Source organism: Bubalus bubalis, chromosome 8, assembly GCF_019923935.1.
Source record: "Bubalus bubalis isolate 160015118507 breed Murrah chromosome 8, NDDB_SH_1, whole genome shotgun sequence".
Classification (NCBI taxonomy): Eukaryota; Metazoa; Chordata; class Mammalia; order Artiodactyla; family Bovidae; genus Bubalus; species Bubalus bubalis.
The window spans coordinates 101,748,326-101,766,243 of record NC_059164.1 but is presented as its reverse complement, the minus strand read 5'-3'; the positions used below and the strand labels follow the sequence as shown (position 1 = coordinate 101,766,243).

Here is a 17,918-nt window from a genome sequence, read left to right as displayed (position 1 = left end):
CAGAGGAACCAGAGATCAAATTGCCAAGATCTGCTGGATCATTGAAAAAGCAAGAGGGTTTCAGAAAAAAAACATCTATTTCTGGTTTATTGATTATGTCAAAGCCTTTGACTATGTGGATCACAACAAATTGTGGAAAATTCTGAAAGAGATGGGAATACCAGACCACCTGACCTGCCTCTTGAGAAATCTCTATGCAGGTCAGGAAGCAACAGTTAGAACTGGACATGGAACAACAGACTGGTTCCAAATAGGAAAAGCAGTCCGTCAAGGCTGTATATTGTCACCCTGCTTATTTAACTTATATGCAGAGTACATCATGAGAAATGCTGGGCTGGAGGAAGCACAAGCTGGAATCAAGATTGCTGGGAGAAATATCAATAACCTCAGATATGCAGATGACACCACCCTTATGGCAGAAAGTGAAGAAGAACTAAAGAGCCTCTTGATGAAAATGAAAGAGGAGAGAAAAAGTTGGCTTAAAGCTCAACATTCAGAAAACGAAGATCATGGCATCTGATCCCATCACTTCATGGCAAATAGATGGAGAAACACTGGAAACAGTGGCTGCCTTTATTTTTTTGGGCTCCAAAATCACTGCAGATGGTGATTGCAGCCATGAAATTAAAAGGCACTTACTCCTTGGAAGGAAAGTTATGACCAACCTAGACAGCATATTCAAAAGCAGAGACATTACTTTGTCAACAAAGGTCCATCTAGTCAAGGCTATGGTTTATCCAATAGTCATGTATGGATGTGAGAGTTGGACTATAAAGAAAGCTGAGTGCTGAAGAATTGATGCTTTTGAACTGTGGTGTCAGAGAAGACTCTTGAGAGTCCCTTGGACTGCACAGAAACCCAACAAGTCCATCCTAAAGGAAATCAGTCCTGAATATTCATTGGAAGGACTGATGCTGAAGCTGAAACTCCAATACTTTGGCCACCTCATGTGAAGAGTTGACTCATTGGAAAAGACCCTGATGCTGGGAAACACTGAAGGCGGGAGGAGAAGGGGATGACAGAGAATGAGATGGTTGGATGGCATCACCAACTCAATGGGCATGAGTTTGAGTAAACTCCAGGAGTTGGTGATGGACAGGAAGGCCTGGCATGCTGCAGTCCATGGGGTTGCAGAGTCGGGACACTGAGCGACTGAACTGAACATACTTATGTGTGCTCAGTCATGTCTGACTCTCTGTGACCCCATGGACTGTAGCTTGCCCGGCTCCTCTGTCCATGGGATTCTCCAGGCAAGAATACTGCAGTGGGTTGCCATGCCCTCCTCCAGGGGATCTTCCTGACCCAGGGATGGAACCTGTGTCTCCCGCATTGGCAGGCAGATTCTTTACCACTGAGCCATCTTTGAAGCCCCCATAACATGCATGTAAAAGTGTTCAAATCATTAAGTCTACAACTTCATTTTCACAAAGTGATATGCATCCCAGATTCTAACCCAGAAATCCCTGCTCTGATATGCCCTCTTTCAGGCCATTATAGTATCAAAGTGTGAGGTCAATGCAGGGAACAACTTGATGATTTCCTGAATGGCAGCCCAGTTGTCCCTACACTATTTATTGAATACCCTGTTTTTTACTCATGGATTAGAAGTGTCTGCTTATATTCCCACAATTACTTGGTCTATTTCTAGCTTTGCTGTTTTAGTCCATTGATCTGTCTGGTTTCATCACTGTCATATTCTTTTCATTAGTCAGATGGGGTTTATAGTATATTTTCAAATCTGGCTGTGTATGCCCCACCTCACTGCTATTCTTTCTCAGATAACCTTTAGAATTATTTATTTGCAATGTGCCTCCCTTGTCAGCCCAAATCCTATTAAGATTCTAATTGTTAATTCATTAAATGTATCAGTTCATTTAGGAAAATTTGACTTTTTTCTCTTAATGTTGCCTTCCCATGTAAAAACAATGTTTTTCTCTCCATTTATCCCATGTTCCTTGCTGGGATTTTATTGTTTTCTTCAAATAGATCTTGTACATCTTGTTATGTTTATTCTTAGGCATTTTAAGGCTTTTCATTATTATTGCAAATAGATGATTTTTTTTCATTATAACTTCTAGTCTAACATTTTAATTAGTTAATTGTAGAGAGGCAGTTAAGTTTTTTGTCTATGGATTTTCAAACAGCTTACTGAACTCATTCCAATGGGTTTTCATTTGATTCTCATGAGTTTTTCAGGTTTATCATTATACGTGTCATGTGATTCCAATCTATCCCTCCATATTGAATCTTTTGGTCAGCATGTTAAGATTCCATAGCTTGCAGACTGTAAAACTCCATTTCCTCTTCTCTCCAGCCACACTACTTAAGAGTTCTTTCTCTTCACTGTATTCATTTCTTTCCCCCTACTCAGTCCTCCTGTCCCAACCTGGCTGCAACCATCCTGACTCCACCAAAATGCTTCTTGCTATGGTCTCTCTGGTTCCACATCTCCAAATACAATTGTCATTTTAACCATCCATCTTGCGGGACGGCTCCCTCTCATGGATTCTGATGGCCATGCCCTTGTGCTCTCACCTTCCCATGGCACCCATCACTTTGCAGTCTTTCTCCTGCATCTCTGCTGCTCTTTCTGAATCCATGGTACCCCCTCCTCTGCAATTTATTATTGAGAATTCTTATTGCTCAACATTAGACCCTCATCTTTTCATATTTTTACTCTCTACTTAGATGATTTCACCCATTTTTTAAAATTTTAATTACCAACTCTATGCTCATGACTCCCGACTTTATATCTCAGGATCAGGGCTTTCCTCTGAGCTGCACATTCACACATCCATTTGCCCCTCAACACTTCTGCTTGAATATGTCAAGCTCATCTTAAGTTCACCACAGCCAATATTAAAATCATAACATTTCTCCCCAGATCCACTCCTCCTCACAGTTTCCATTGGTGCATGGCATCTGTATCCACCCTGAAAACTGTCCTCCATTCCATTCAATCCCATTGTCATAGCCAGTCCCCAAGCCATTGGATTTTACATCCTAACAGATGCGAAATTGTTAATCTTTTCTCCTTTTGCACCAGTACCACTCTGGTTGGGACTACCATCACCTTTCACTGGATGGCTAATATAGCAGCCCGCCTGGTCCCTCCATGCTCTTACTCTCCTTCATTTCCCTCCCTGCATCAGTGCAGATCTTATGTTGTTCTTATGCTTTAAACCCTTTATCATTTTGCCCTTGCCATTCCTCAGTGATAAAGACCAACATCCTCAACCATGGACTACAGGACTCTAGCAGTGAGACCCCCATCTGTATTCTTTGCTGCTTGTAAAATTTCAAATACAGAAATGTGTAACTGAGAAAAGAAAAATTCCCTGTAATTCTATCAGTAGAGATAACTGCTGTATCTCTTAACAGTTTGGGTATATTCTTCCAGATGCCTTTTTAATGGATATATTATCTCTCTTATCTGTTATTATATCAGTTTGTATGTGTGCATCTATAAACTTACTACATATTATACATAGATACTTGTATATATGTAGACAGAAGTCATAAATGTCTATGTCTTTCTACATATCTACATGTTATGGTCACCTGCAGAGACAGATGGAACTCCACCCCATCCCGCCCCAACTCTGCCCCCCATGTCAAGGCTGATGATACATACATATACCAAGAGGGTATGAAAAGTTTATTGCTTAGTTATAGTTGAGGTCTCTGGGAGAGCAGGCAAGGCGATTGGTTGGAGTTTTTCTTGCAGCCAGATCTGAGGGTTCCCGTGTGAGGTCAGGGGCTTGTGTGGCTTGAATCTCCTATCAGGACCAAAGATGAAGCACCCAGTCTTTCTTTTCAGTTCGCTCAGAAGCTAGAGTGCAAGGGGAGAGAGAAGGGTGAGGCTTAATGGCTGTCAGCTGTCATGAAGTGGAGTCAGACTCTTCTTTACACTATATTCTCATCTGTGAGTACACATGTAGACAGGTTCATGTTCAAACATTATACACAGCTGTCCATCCATCAGTTTATCCTCACAATCCATATACAGATCTCCATATTGCAACTGTCTTTCCTCATTAATAATTATGTTAGTATGTGTAGATCAACTTCATTCTTTTATGTAGATGTGTAGACTTCCATTGCAGAGATGTGCATAATTAGATGGCCATTACCTTGGTGATGAAGTAGTCTCTAATGTTCTTTCTTTCTGCTTTTACAAACAACGGGGCCCCTGAACATCATGCAAACCTTTGTTCCTGTGCAACTGTGTTAGTCATTGAGCTCTTTTATGTTCCAAATATCATAAAAACTGTGCCTCAGATTCTTTGAAGTGATATTCTAGAGGCAAGAGACAGTTTGCTAATATATATGTATATAAACACATACAAAACAGAGGAAAGAGTTGGTGGTGGGGGTGGTCTGGTGTGTAGGGTTGTTCAGTTCAGTTCAGTCGCTCAGTTATGTCCGAATCTTTGCCACCACATGGACTACAGCACACCAGGCCTCCCTGTCGATCACCAACTCCTGAGTTTATTCAAACTCATGCTCATTGAGTTGGTGATACCATCCAACCATCTTATCCTCTGTCGCCTCCTCCTCCTCCTATTTGCGATGAAGTGATGGGATCAGATGCCATGATCTTCGTTTTCTGAATGTTGAGCTTTAAACCAACTTTTTCACTCTCCTCTTTCATTTTCACCAAGAGACTCTTTAGTTCTTCTTTCTTTCTGCCATAAGGGTGTTGTCATCTGCATGTCTGAGGTTACTGATATTTCTCCCAGCAGTCTTGATTCCAGCTTGTGCTTCCTCCAGCCCAGAGTTTCTCATGATGTACTCTGCATACAAGTTCAATAAGCAGGGTGACAATATATAGCCTTGACATACTCTCTTTCCTATTTGGAACCAGTCTGTTGTTCCATGTCCAGTTATAACTGTTGCTTCTTGACCTGCATACAGATATCTCAGGAGGCAGGTAAGATAGTCTGGCATTCCCATCTCTTTCAGAATTTTCCAGTTTGTTGTGATCCATACAGTCAAAGGCTTTGGCATAGTCAATAAAGCAGATGTTTTTCTGTAACATTCTTGCTTTTTCGATTATCCAATGGATGTTGGCAATTTGATCTCTTTCCTCTGCGTTTTCTAAATCCAGGTTGAACATCTGGAAGTTCGGAGCCTGGCTTGGAGAATTTTGAACATTACTTTGTTAGTGTGTGAGATGAGTGCAATTGTGCAGTAGGTTGAGCATTCTTTGGCATTGCCTTTCTTTGGGATTGGAATGAAAACTGAACTTTTCCAATCCTGTGGCCACTGATGAGTTTTCCAAATTTGCTGGCATATAGAATGCAGCACTTTCACAGCATCGTCTTTCAGGATTTGAAATAGCTCAACTAGAATTCCATCACCTTCACTAGCTTTGTTTGTAGTGATGCTTTCTAAGGCCCACTTGACTTCACATTCCAGGATGTCTGGCTCTAGGTGAGTGATCACACCATCGTGATTATCTGGGTTGTGAAGATCTTTTTTGTCCAGTTCTTCTGTGTATTCTTGCCACCTCTTCTTAACATCTTCTGCTTTGTTAGGTCCATACCATTTCTGTCTTTTATTGTGCCCATCTTTGCATGAAAAGTTCCTTTGGTATCTCTAATATTCTTGAAGAGATCTATAGTCTTTCCCATTCTATTGTTTTCCTCTATTTCTTTGCATTGATCACTGTGAGAGGCTTTCTTATCTTTCCTTGCTATTCTTTGGAACTCTGCATTCAAATATGTATCTTTCCTTTTCTCCTTTGCCTTTGGCTTCTCTTCTTTTCAAAGCTATTTGTAAGGCCTCCTCAGACAACCGTTTTGCCTTTTTGCATTTCTTTTTCTTGGGGATGGTCTTGATCACTGCCTCCTGTACAATGTCACGAACCTCCATCCATAGATCTTCAGGCACTCTATCAGATCTAATCCCTTGAATCTTTGTCACTTCCACTGTATAGTCATAAGGGATTTGATTTAGGTCATACCTGAGTGGTCTAGTGGTTTCCCCTACTTTCTTCAATTTAAGTCTGAATTTAGCAATAAGAAGTTCATGATCTGAGCCACAGTCAGCTTCCAGACTTGTTTTTGCTGACTGTATAGAGCTTCTCCATCTTTGGCTGCAAAGAACATATCAATCTGATTTTGGTATTGACCATCTGGTGATGTCCATGTGTAGAGTCTTATCTTGTGTTGTTGGAAGAGGGTGTTTGTTATTACCAGTGCATTCTCTTGGAAAAACCCTGTTAGCCTTTGCCCTGCTTCATTCTGTACTGCAAAGCCAAATTTGCCTGTTACTTCAGGTATTTCTTGACTTCCTGCTTTTGCATTCCGGTCTCCTATAATGAAAAGGACATCTTTTTTTGGGTGTTAGTTCTAGAAGGTCTTGTAGGTCTTCATAGAACTGTTCAATGTCAGCTTCTTCAGCATTACTGGTCACAGCATAGACTTGGAGTACTGTGATATTGAATGGTTTGCCTTGGAAACAGAGATCATTCTGTCATTTTTAAGACTTCATCCAAGTACTGCATTTTGGACTCTTCTGTTGACTATGATGGCTACCCCATTTATTCTAAGGGATTCTTGCCCACAGTAGTAGATATAATGGTCATCTGAGTTAAATTCACCCATTCCAGTTCATTGTAGTTCACTGATTCCTAGAATGTTGATGTTCACTCTTGCCATCTCCTGTTTGACCACTTCCAATTTGCCTTGATTCATGGACCCAACATTCCAGGTTCTTATACAATATTGCTCTTTACAGCATTGGACTTTACTTCCAACATCAGTCACATCCACAACTGGGTGGTGTTTTTGCTTTGGTCTTTTCATTCTTTCTGGAGTTATTTCTCCACTGATCTCCAGTAGCATATTGGGCACCTACCGACCTGGGGAGTTCATCTTTCAGTGTCCTATCTTTCTTTTCATTACTGTTCATGAGGTTCTCAAGGCAAAAATACTGAAGTGGTTTGCCATTCCGTTCTCCAGTAGACCACGTTTTGTCAGAAGTCTCCACCATGACCCATCTGTCTTGGTTGGCCCTACATGGCATGCATCATAGATTCATTGAGTTAGACAAGACGTGGACCATGTGATCAGATTGGTTCATTTTCTCTGATAAGGTGTAGGGTGGTTAGCGAGGGCGTTTATAATAGGGCAGAGTCATGTGGGAGTGACCACACAGTATGTCTAAGGAAGAGTGTTCTTATGTAGAAAAAGTGTATTGAATAATTTTTAGGTCAAAGGGTGTTACAAAATTACAATGAATCTTATCAAATTATTTTCATTAAAAAATTTATATACTCTTGATAAGTAAGACACTCTTAAAGCATCTGTTTCTTTCCATCATCACTAACCCCTCCCCCCCTTTTTTTCATGTTGAGTGTTTTTTTGCTTCTGTTTTTTTAATTGGAGGATAATTTCTTCACAATATTGTGTTGGCCTCTGCCATACATTAACATGAAATCAGCCACAGGTATACATATTCCCTTCTCTCCTGAACTCCCCATCTCCTGCCCCATTCCACCCCTCTAGGTTGTCATTGACTACTGCCAAACCCCCTTTTTAACCCTTTTTGATATTGGTGGACAATAAATTATATCATGTCTTAATGTGTACTTTATTGTAAGGCTGAGCAGCTCTCCTCTGTTTATTATCCATTTGTATTTTTTTTAAGCTTATTTATGTGAATTTCTGCAGGCCATGAACTATTTATTATACTAGAGATATTTTTTCTTTGTTCACAGTTTGCCTTAAGATGTTACTAGTTACTAATCAAGTTTTTGGCATATAAAATTAAAACTTTTTTTTGTTAACTTATCAGTTATTTTCACCTATAGAGTTAGTGTTTTGGGTCATGTTTAATGGCCTTCAGCACCCACTAAACCATATTTCTAAAACAGTGTTTTAGAAATTTCTTTCAGTGTTTCATCTAAAACATTAATTTCTTTGATTTATTTACAGTTTACTAATGCTTAAGCCCTGAGTTAAAGATCTAGCTTTAAAAAGCAACACAGTGCTTAGCTGTCTTTCCTGGCCCTTAAGCATTTGTCTGGTTCAATTGATTCACATGCTCCTACTGTAGCAATTCAATTTCCATAAATACTTGGATCTATTTTGTAACTCACTGCTTTACTGATCTATTTTGGCATCAATATCATATTGCTAATGATTGGAAGTTTGTTTAGTGGCTCTTGGGTTAATCACCTCAAGATACCCACACATGTTTTCAGAAATTTCTTGAGCTTTTTAAACATGTTAATGATTAGAATAAAAATTTTTTTTTCCTCCAAATTGACTCAAAAATCCTATTGGGATTTTACTTGAGATCCACTAGAGTGACTACAGATTACCTTGAGAACTATTTTTTTTTTTTTAAACAATTGTGTTTTTCTATTTAAGAACAAATTTAGTTTTCATGTCCCTTAGTAGAGTTTTAGTCTTTATGTCTTACACATTTCTTAAATTTATTTCTAAATACTTTATTTTTATTCCTATTAGCTGTGTCCAACAAACTTAATATGCTGGGTTTTCATTCCCCTCAATGTTACTTTTTATTTTTCTTAATGTTTTGATGCATGGATTGTTTACGAGTTTGGACATTTTGCTGTTATCTTTGTTATTTCTAGCTTTGATAGCATTTTAGTCAGAGAACACATTCTATGGTTTCAGTTCTTCTAATTCCTTTGAGGTTAATTTTATGGCCCAGAATGAGGTCTTTCTTGGTGAATGTTCCATGGTTAGAAAGAATATATATTCTGCTGTGTGTTAGGTGGGGTGTTCCATAAGTGTCAGTGAACTCCTGTTGGTTGATGGTATTATAAAGTTTTTTATCCTTGCTGCTGATCTTCTGTCTAGCAGTTATGTCAACTGTGGAGAGTGGTTTTTTACTGAAAAATCACCACAGTTTTTACTGAATGTAATCTGAAGCTCTTCAGTATATCAGCCTTTAGGAGTGCTGTCTTGTTGGACTGAATCTTTTATCATGGTGTAATATCCCTCTTTGTACCTGGTGTGTGCTGATTATTAGAAGTAGAGATTTACAGATCTTTGTTTTTAATACAGTGAATCTGGAGTGAGGCCTGAAAAGATTTCTTCAAAGTTCCCAGATGATTTTTAGTATTTTTCACTTGTTTGGTGGTGGTTTTTGTTTTGGATCTATATCAAAAATACATTGCTGCGTCACATGGTAGTCCTAGTTTTGGTTATCTAAGAAATCTCGATACTGTTTTCCACAGTGGTGGCACCAACTTATATTCTCACCAACAGTGTACGAGTTCCCCTTTCTCCACATTTGTGCCAACATCTGTTATTTGTGTGCTTTTTGAGGCTGGCCATTCTGAGAGGTGTGAGGAGATATCTCACTGTGGTTTGACTTGAATTTCCCTGATAATTAGTGATGTTGAGCACCTTCTCATGTGCCTGCTAGCCATCAGCATTTCCTCTTTGGCCATTTTTATAATTAGGTATCAGAGTTCTTGCTTGCTAACAACAAAAATTGACTTGGGTTAACTTAGGCATAGAAGACTTTATTGAAAGAATATCCAGTAACACTGGCTGAATTGCTGGAGTCCCACTAGCAAGCAGAGCCCGAAACCCTCTAGGGAATTGCTCTCCCTGATCCTAGCTGTGGAGCACAGTTCTGTGACCTCAACTGAACCCAGCAGGGTCTCACACCATCTTGGACTTTGAATCTGGTGCAAAGGATATGAAGTGGAGCTAGTTTAGAATTATTCAGGAGGTGGTAGGAATTTGGGTGTCAAAATAGAAGTGGCAGTAAAGGCAGGACCTAGACACTACATCTAGTCCCAAAAGACTTCCTCCTGTTTCATCCTCTCAGAACTGAAGAGGGCAAGTTGACTTTTAGCAGAGGACGGTATTGCAGGAAAGGAGAGGGTTACTGGTTAAGCGAGCTGAATTAGTATGAGAAGGGGTAGGAAAACAGGCGGCTCTCATCTTCCCCAGGTATTGGTTTGCTCCAGTGATACGCAAGGGGTGGGTGCAGGGAGAAGTCTAACCTGGCCGGTGCATGTTAACATCACTCCCAGCTTCTGGAAGAGTTGCACAAAATGTCTACAAAAGCTTGGCCCAAATAAATACTAGATCTAGGATGTCAGAATTGCACAATTTACAGAATGGCTGCAAAGCCTTTCATTTATGTATTTGGTGGGATGAATCCTTATTTTCCCTTTGGCATGAAGATCAGTGGAAAAGTGACTGGGGCGCAGTATATTGAGTCATTCCTTGTGCTTTGCAGGTTCTTATGAGCGCATCGTTCCTGGGGGCCCTGTGTCTCTTCTCATCTGTCTGTGTGGTGTGTGCCATTTCTGCATTTACTCTTCCCATTGAGACCAAAGGACGGGCCCTACAGGTAAGCGATGTGGGAATCTAAGTAGTCTCCTTTTGACCAAAGGAAATGCGCTTGGAGTAGGAAAATTCTTTTATGTAGAGGTGATAATGCCCAAGCCTGTGCTCACACAAGGGTACATTTGTTTAGCAGGTTCCAGTAGAAAAACTGGGTATCCAGTGCTCTTCCATGTAACTTTGAGCAGCATACTGATTATTCACTTCAAACTTTTGCTTCCTGTAAAGCTTGAACTGGGACTAAATGAGTATTACTGATACTTCAGCATTCTACCCTTTCCACCTTTCTTCTGTATAGAAGCAGTGCTGCAGAGCTAAATGTGGCCATAGGGTCAGAAACAGCTGTTTGCATTGTAGGATCACAGAGTCTTTCCTGTTGGTCCGGCTATCTTCCCCCCAGTTTTTTCAACTGCCCATGGTAAGAATGGAGGCAAAAACTTCCACACTGCACCAGCTGCCATCCAATACTGACAGTCAGACACAAAGTACATAAAAAGACATCCCAGAAGTATAAGGTGTGCTCCTGGGGGCAAAGTTGTATCAGAGACAGCTTCTCCTAGCCCTCTGCCCTTACAGTTGGCTCTGTTTCCCTGCCTTAAATACAAAGCTTATTGCTGGCAGGCAAGGGCATGTGTGTATGCGCACACATTGGAAATGGGGAGAACAGCTGAGGTTAGTATATACAGTTGACCCCTGAACAGGGGTCAGGACACCAACCTTCCAGGCTGTCAAAGCCTGCAGTATTAAAAACTTAGTCAGTCTTCAGTGTCCACAGTTCCTCACATCTGCAGATTCAACCAATCATGAACTACAGATCATACAGTACTAGAATATTTACAGTTGGAAAAAAATCCACGTAAAAGTGGACCGGCACAATTCAACCCCATGCTGTTTGAGAGTTAACCATAGTTTGGTGGATCTGAGCTGCCCCATCTAAATGGGACTGTGAAATCATCGTGCTTGTTTGGCTGAATGCAGCCTGCCCTCTCTCTCATATGCTATTTATAGTGAATCGTGGGCACATGTTAATTATTTGTCCTGGTACAGATGTGTTTTGTTGTCTGAGTAGTTGGAAAACACTACTGAGTAGAGGGGGAAAGCACAACATGCTAGTGTCAATTTTTTCTTGTCCTAGATTCAAGATGTGTTATTCTGTTTTCCCTTTAACTTTTAATCTCTAAGGAAATATGCATTTTAATCACAGATTAGATAACTTGCTAAGTAATTAGAAATTTAGGGCTTTGTTTAGGTTCCTTACTTGGAAAGGTGACCTAATCACTGAATCCTTAAAACCAGGGATTGTATTAGGTGATTCAGATGATTCCTTTTAATCTTAAATAATAGGATTATCACACTCTTCACACTATGGAGGAAAGTAAGGTAAGTGAAAGTTAAGTAACTTGTATAAAGGAACATGCTAAATACAGAGGGACTGGAATTTAAACTAGATTGCAAAATTAAGTGGTGCTAAATCTTATGCTAATTTTCTATGGTGGTGGTTTTTTAAAGTAGCAATAATACGTATAAAATGAAATCTGGCTCATCATCTCACGTGCTTTATGGATTTCTGATTCAAGTCATATGCTGCTGCTGCTGCTAAGTTGCTTCAGTCGTGTCCGACTCTGTGCAACCCCACAGACGGCAGCCCATCAGGCTCCCCTGTCCCTGGGATTCTCCAGGCAAGAACACTGGAGTGGGTTGCCATTGCCTTCTCCAATGCATGAAAGTGAAAAGTGAAAGTGAAGTCGCTCAGTCGTGCCGGACTCTTAGTGACCCCATGGACTGCAGCCCACCAGGCTCCTCCGTCCATGGGATTTTCCAGGCAAGAGTACTGGAGTGGGATCAAGTCATATGAGCCACTGACAAAAACCATTCCCTTTTCTGTTGATTGAAATGAAATTATTTTACATGTCTGTTTATAAGACTTAATATCAGTTCCTACAACTTTCACATGCAGATCCAATAAATATATTTGTGTGGGAATGTAGCCCTTGATGGCTCTGCCACTCAATGGCTGTATGTCTTCAGGCAAATCTCGAAAGGTGTATGTCTGTATCTCAGTGTTGTGAGCACTTAACATATGAAACTATCTAGTAACCGATACAGTAAAACTTCTAAAAATGTTTAAAACATGCCCTAAATTTTACCTTTCAACAGGATCCCAAATAATTTGAATGAACCAACCTGGCCAATAGTTAATAGTAGTAATTCCACTTTAGAATTACTTTAAAAACTTATTTTGATGGACCTAGTAAACAATTAAAAAAAGAAAAGGTAAGTATAATGTGATTTTTTCCCCTAAATGATATCTGTAATTGAATTATAAAAGTACTATTGTCAGGTACATAGGTAAAAATGTTAGACTTTTAATTCTTTATTAAACAACCTCCTGTTACTAGTTTTCACTGCCAGATAGCTGAATGTGAAGACTTCAAAAAAAATTAAATGTATTATCTATTCTTTCTCCAGCAAATTAAATGAAGAGCTGCAAATCTATGTCTACCAAAGAAGAAAAATGTATTTTCATCTTCACAAAGAGCTGTGGCACATTTAAAAACACCTGGTTTAATTTTGGTATACTACTTGGTAGTTAAGAAATTGATCATGTATTTTTGAAAAACAAGAGGATGAAATAAGTTATCTGTATATATAGTCTCTTAGGGAAGAGATCAATACAGAAGTTTCAAAAAATATACATTAAGGTTGGTGAGGGATATCTAGGAGAGATGGGGAGGGAGAAGCTGGCTTTCATTGCTTGGCATCAAGTCTGTTCATGTTTATATGAATAAGTATCAGACAAAACCTATACTTGATATTCTCCCATGAGGTATACAGCAAAAGCTGTATTAAAATTTTGTAGCTAAGACATGAGTTTGAGGTGGTATCATTAAGCCTTTCAAAATAGAAGTCATCAAATTCACAATTATAATTAGCATACTTAAATTGTGACCTCCATACTTTATAATGAAAATTACTTATTCATAAAAGTATGTACTTAAATTCATTGCAATCTCGTGTATAAAATAACCAAAGTAGCTGGAAATAAACTTTTTCCCATTCTGTTTTGACTCTAATTTCATTACAGTATAGCAAGCTTTTCTACATGATGTAATTATATGCCCTTTGGAGAACAACCACTTGCATGCAGATCATACCTATGCACACAGGTATGCTGTGGAAGAAAAACACCCACGTTTTTACATTTAGTCTTTTGTTGCTCTTTGGATTTATAGACTAAAAGAGGAATCCATACCCAATGACTTGACTCCCCTATTCCTTCCACCCCCATTTTGCAATGGGAAAAAAAAAATAGAATTTGTTGCTACAATGATGAAGTGTCCCTGGACTGGTGAACTATGTGTATGCAGATCATGCCTATTTGAACTACAGGCACAAATGGCTTGAAGTCAGGAAAATGTCTATAAAGGGCCAGAGAATAAACATTTCAGACTCTGAGCTACATATGGTCTCTGTCAACAGCCCTCGCCAGCCTTTAAAAATGTTAACATTATTAGCTCTCAGGCTGTAATAAAAGGAGGCCATAGGCTGAATTTGGCTAACAGGCCATAGTGGTTTTTTTGAAGTAAGTTTGAAGGCTCAAGATGGAGCCACTCCTGCCCAGGTGCCATGTCAGCAAACCAAAACTTAAATAACCTTCATGTCCCTGTAAATGGTCTGCTTGACCAGAAACACAGTACAGCCAGTTGGCCAGACACCAAGCCAAGTGTGGCTCTCTACTCACCTCCTTATTCCTTATTCTCCTGTCTTCAGCTCCCCTTTGCAGTATTTTGGGCCCCTGCAAGTGGAGAGTGCCTGCTTCAAGTGTCAAAGTTTGTTTGGATTGCCTAAATCGTCGTCTTTGATCATCTGTAACAGTCTTTGGTGGGGAGGATGGAATCCCAAGCTGACTTCCAATGGCCTGTGGGACAAGATGCATAGGCAAAGAGCCCACTGAACCCTTGATGTTGTTTTTCTCATCATAACCAAGGGCAAGCCACTTAGGGATTTGAGCTCTGACCCCTTGTACACAGTTCTGATCCAAACAAACTTTATGTAAGGGGAAAAAGAAATGTGTGTGTGTATACTTATTTCCCAGAAAAGTTCCAAGACAGCTTATATTGGGAACCCACAATGGGTGGCAGCAGTTAGGGAATGCGTAAAGAGAACTCCACAGCAAAAAGTGTGGGGAGACTTGGAAAATAAGAAATCACAACTGTTTGAACTAATGGCACATCATCATCTAAGTAGCACAAGTCATACTATTAAAAGTCATTAGGGCAACTGCTGCTTTTATAAAGAAATCTTCTCATTTAAAGATTAAATAGATCAATTGCTAAGCAGAATCTTGAATCCAAAGATGTAAAACTGGTAAGCATGGATCAAACACTTGAAAGATTTTAGAGTGCTTCCCACCTAAATCTAAGACTCATGTGCTAAGATGGTCATGGACTGGGTTAGATTGACACTGGGCCACCTGACAACCTCAAGAAAAATTCTGTGCAACAAAGTACACTGTAAAATACCACCAGATCCCCAGCCTAGCAGAGTACATCCCTCTTAAGGAGTAATTTGGTTCCCAAAGACCCAAGGCTTACCTAAGACTCCTTGAGATCCTGGAGTTTCAAAAAACTGAGCAGTCCACCTTCTGGCACACCTGCTTATTCTGTCATAATAATTGTGGTCCTGGAAACTGCAGACATCTACAGAAATGGCAAAATCTAAGATAACCTAGCATTGCAATGACCGTCATCAGGGACATTCCAGTTAGACACATTGTTTATTTAAGAACCACCTGTGAAAATGTTCCCAAATCAACCAGCATGGGATATATTTTAATTGCTATGCAGAAGACTCCAAAATGCTGCAAAATTCCAAAACAGCTTCATTGAAAGATTCAATGCTAAAGGCTATTGAAAAATCTGAGAAAACAAGACAAATGTGGCTCCAACAACTATTTTTCTTTACCTGAATAGTCTCCTAATCCTAACTGAACTGCCTTTCCACTTTGAAGAGACAAGACCAAAAACATTCATCAAGTTGGTTTTAAAACTGCAACAGCTCCAAGGCCAGATAACTAAGATAATAAAACCCCCTCCTCCTGAACTTGAATACCCCCTTATCTACTCTCAAAGGCGGGGCCTTCCAGGGTGAATGGGACTCTGAGGGATTTTCTGATAAACAGTTATTCCTCTAAACAGCCAAGGGGAAACTAAAACAAATGGAAAACCTTGTAAAATCCTAGTAGGCCAGAACTTACACTCTTCACTGTAACTTCTGCTCACTAGAATCTGTAGATCAGGATCCTAGGAAAACCCACAGAAGCTAGCCAAAAGTGAGAATTCTTACCAAAGTCAGCTCTTGCTGGTCCCTGGAGTTTCTGGTCCAGAGAGAAATTTCACGTCCTTCCCTTTCCAAATGAAGACTCTTGGGAATCTGGTTTGGGGAACTCATTGGTTATTGATCCTTTCTCTCCCAGGAATAGCTATTGCCTTCTTGTGTCCTGAGAACTGGCTGGCCTTTCTGCCTGCTGACACATGGGGGTTGTTTGTTCTTGTGTATGGAGGCAGTTCAACTATCAGGCCACAAAATATGGTTGGACAGAAATGTGGGTTGCATCCCATTTGCAGTTTACCAGCTGTTGCCAGCTTCTCCAGAAACTGTCCAAGTACTTCTTTCTTTTGGCTCTCTGGGAGTGACTCTGTATCTAGGGAGGGTAGTAGCTCTTGGTGTTTCTTCAGTACAGCCAGGAACAGTCACTGTCCAGTCTGAAATTTGGTGTTGGGTGCATGGTACCCTTGGTATCTTTCAGGTTGTAATCCTGTAATCCAATCCTATTTCCTGTTTCACAAATTGAGTCTCTAAGACCAGAAAAAGTTCACCTATCCTTTTTACTAATCAGAACCTCTCCCCTATCTCACAAGGTTTGTGAAAGTGAAAAGTGAAAGTGAAAGTTGCTCAGTCATGTCTGATCCTTAGTCCATGGAATTCTCCAGGCCAGAATACTGGAGTGGGTAGCCTTTCTCTTCTCCAGGGGATCTTTCCCACCCAGGATTGAACCCAGGTCTCCGGCATTGCAGACGATTCTTTACCAGCTGAGCCTCTAGGGAAGCCCCAAGGCTTGTAGGTATTGTAAAAATGCAGGCTCCAGGTAACATCTTTCTTGGAGGAAGCTGCATTCTTTGTCGATGCCTGTGAGATGTTTGAGTGTCTTTGCTAGGAACTGAGGTTTGTCTCTTTGGAATGCAAACTTCAGGGAGGAAATTTTTTACAAAAAAAAAAGGGGGGTGGGCAGTATTTGGAAACTAGGCAAATGAAAAAAATCTTAAGTCTTCTTCACAAATACTAGTAAAAAAGTTTAAACTATCTGAGCAAGTAACCTTAATTCATTCCATCTGCCAGAAACACAATTTGGATCCAACTGTTTTTATAAACTAGTGAGTTTTGAATGATCACACCCATCTCATGTCTAAAATTGTAAAACAAGCTGTAAGATAAGTATACAGATCTTATGTCTACGTGTATGTCACAGATGTTTGATTTTGTTCTTCTGGATGGTGTGGCCAAAATTTGTGAAGAGCTCCATTAAACTGACTTAAAGACAAATAGAAGTTTATATAAATCAAGTAAACTCTCAGAAATATAGAAACTAAGCCAAATATTTTTCTAGTTCATGCGATCTAGGATAATCTTTGGTTAAAAAAAAGTAGTTTAAGTTTTGTCAGTTTAATTAAAATAGACATGTCTTTAAATGGCTTCCCTCATAGCTCATTTGGTAAAGAATCTGCCTGCAATGCAGAAGACCTGGGTTCAATTTCCTGGGTTGGGAAGATCCCCTGGAGAAGGAAATGGCAACCCACTCCAGTATTCTTGCCTGGAGATTCCCATGGACAGAGGAGCCTGGCAGGCTACAGTTAGTGGGCATGCAGGAGTCAGACATGACTTAGTGACTAACTACCAGGCTTACTAAAAGTCAAATAAGTTCATGTTATTTCTTTTACAGAATTTGTCAGCAAGAAATTAGATGAAGATAATAGCAGTTTAAAGTCTCATGAAATTTTCATGAGTAATCCAAACATAATTGTTAACAAACATGAATAAGTTTATAAAGGAGCTTTTCAAAAATAATCATGTTTTATGGTATATCTACTTAAAAATTGTTTCCAAAATATTTTTGGTACTTGAAACCTTAAAGTCATACTAAGATTAAATGATGGATATTTATTGAATCATTTCCAAGTAAGAGAAAATTCTGAAATATTAATTACTGAGCATAGACTTACTTTTACAGAAAAACCAAAAGATATTTGGAACATGTTTTGTGTCATGCTGAAAAATTTCCTGCGAGGAAGAATATACTTCCAGAAATTATTGCAAAAGCATTATCAGATAAGAAGTGATATTTAATTCTGTTAGGTTATTTGTGCAGGCATATCTTATTAATATAAGTTATCAAGAAATTATATTAAATTTCCGATAATCTGACATTCTAGTACAATGGTATCAGTCATAATTCGTTATTATCTTAAAATGTTAGATATCTATTTGTAGCTCATAGAAATAACCACATTCTCTTGT

The 17,918-nt window shown here is 39.5% G+C and overlaps 1 protein-coding gene and 1 long non-coding RNA gene across 3 annotated transcripts in view; one reads left to right on the top strand and one right to left on the bottom strand.

Moving 5' to 3' along the window:
* The window catches only part of SVOPL (SVOP like), a 110,431-nt gene extending 97,483 nt beyond the window's left edge, over window positions 1-12,948 (top strand). The window contains exons 15-16 of one of the 2 annotated variants that reach the window (XM_025291607.3): window positions 10,237-10,350; window positions 12,813-12,948. In XM_025291607.3, the coding sequence (XP_025147392.1) occupies window positions 10,237-10,350; window positions 12,813-12,824 (126 nt within the window). In that variant the 3' untranslated portion in view covers window positions 12,825-12,948. Of the gene's footprint in view, window positions 1-10,236; window positions 10,467-12,812 lie in introns of those variants that run through there. The other variant, XM_025291606.3, reaches the window with a different exon arrangement.
* On the bottom strand, window positions 3,638-14,929 carry LOC123334814. Its single transcript, XR_006552956.1, has 2 exons — window positions 14,086-14,929; window positions 3,638-3,832 (listed from the first exon to the last, which is right to left on the bottom strand). It is a non-coding gene; the product is annotated as an uncharacterized LOC123334814 (long non-coding RNA).
* Window positions 14,930-17,918: the final 2,989 nt, after the last annotated feature.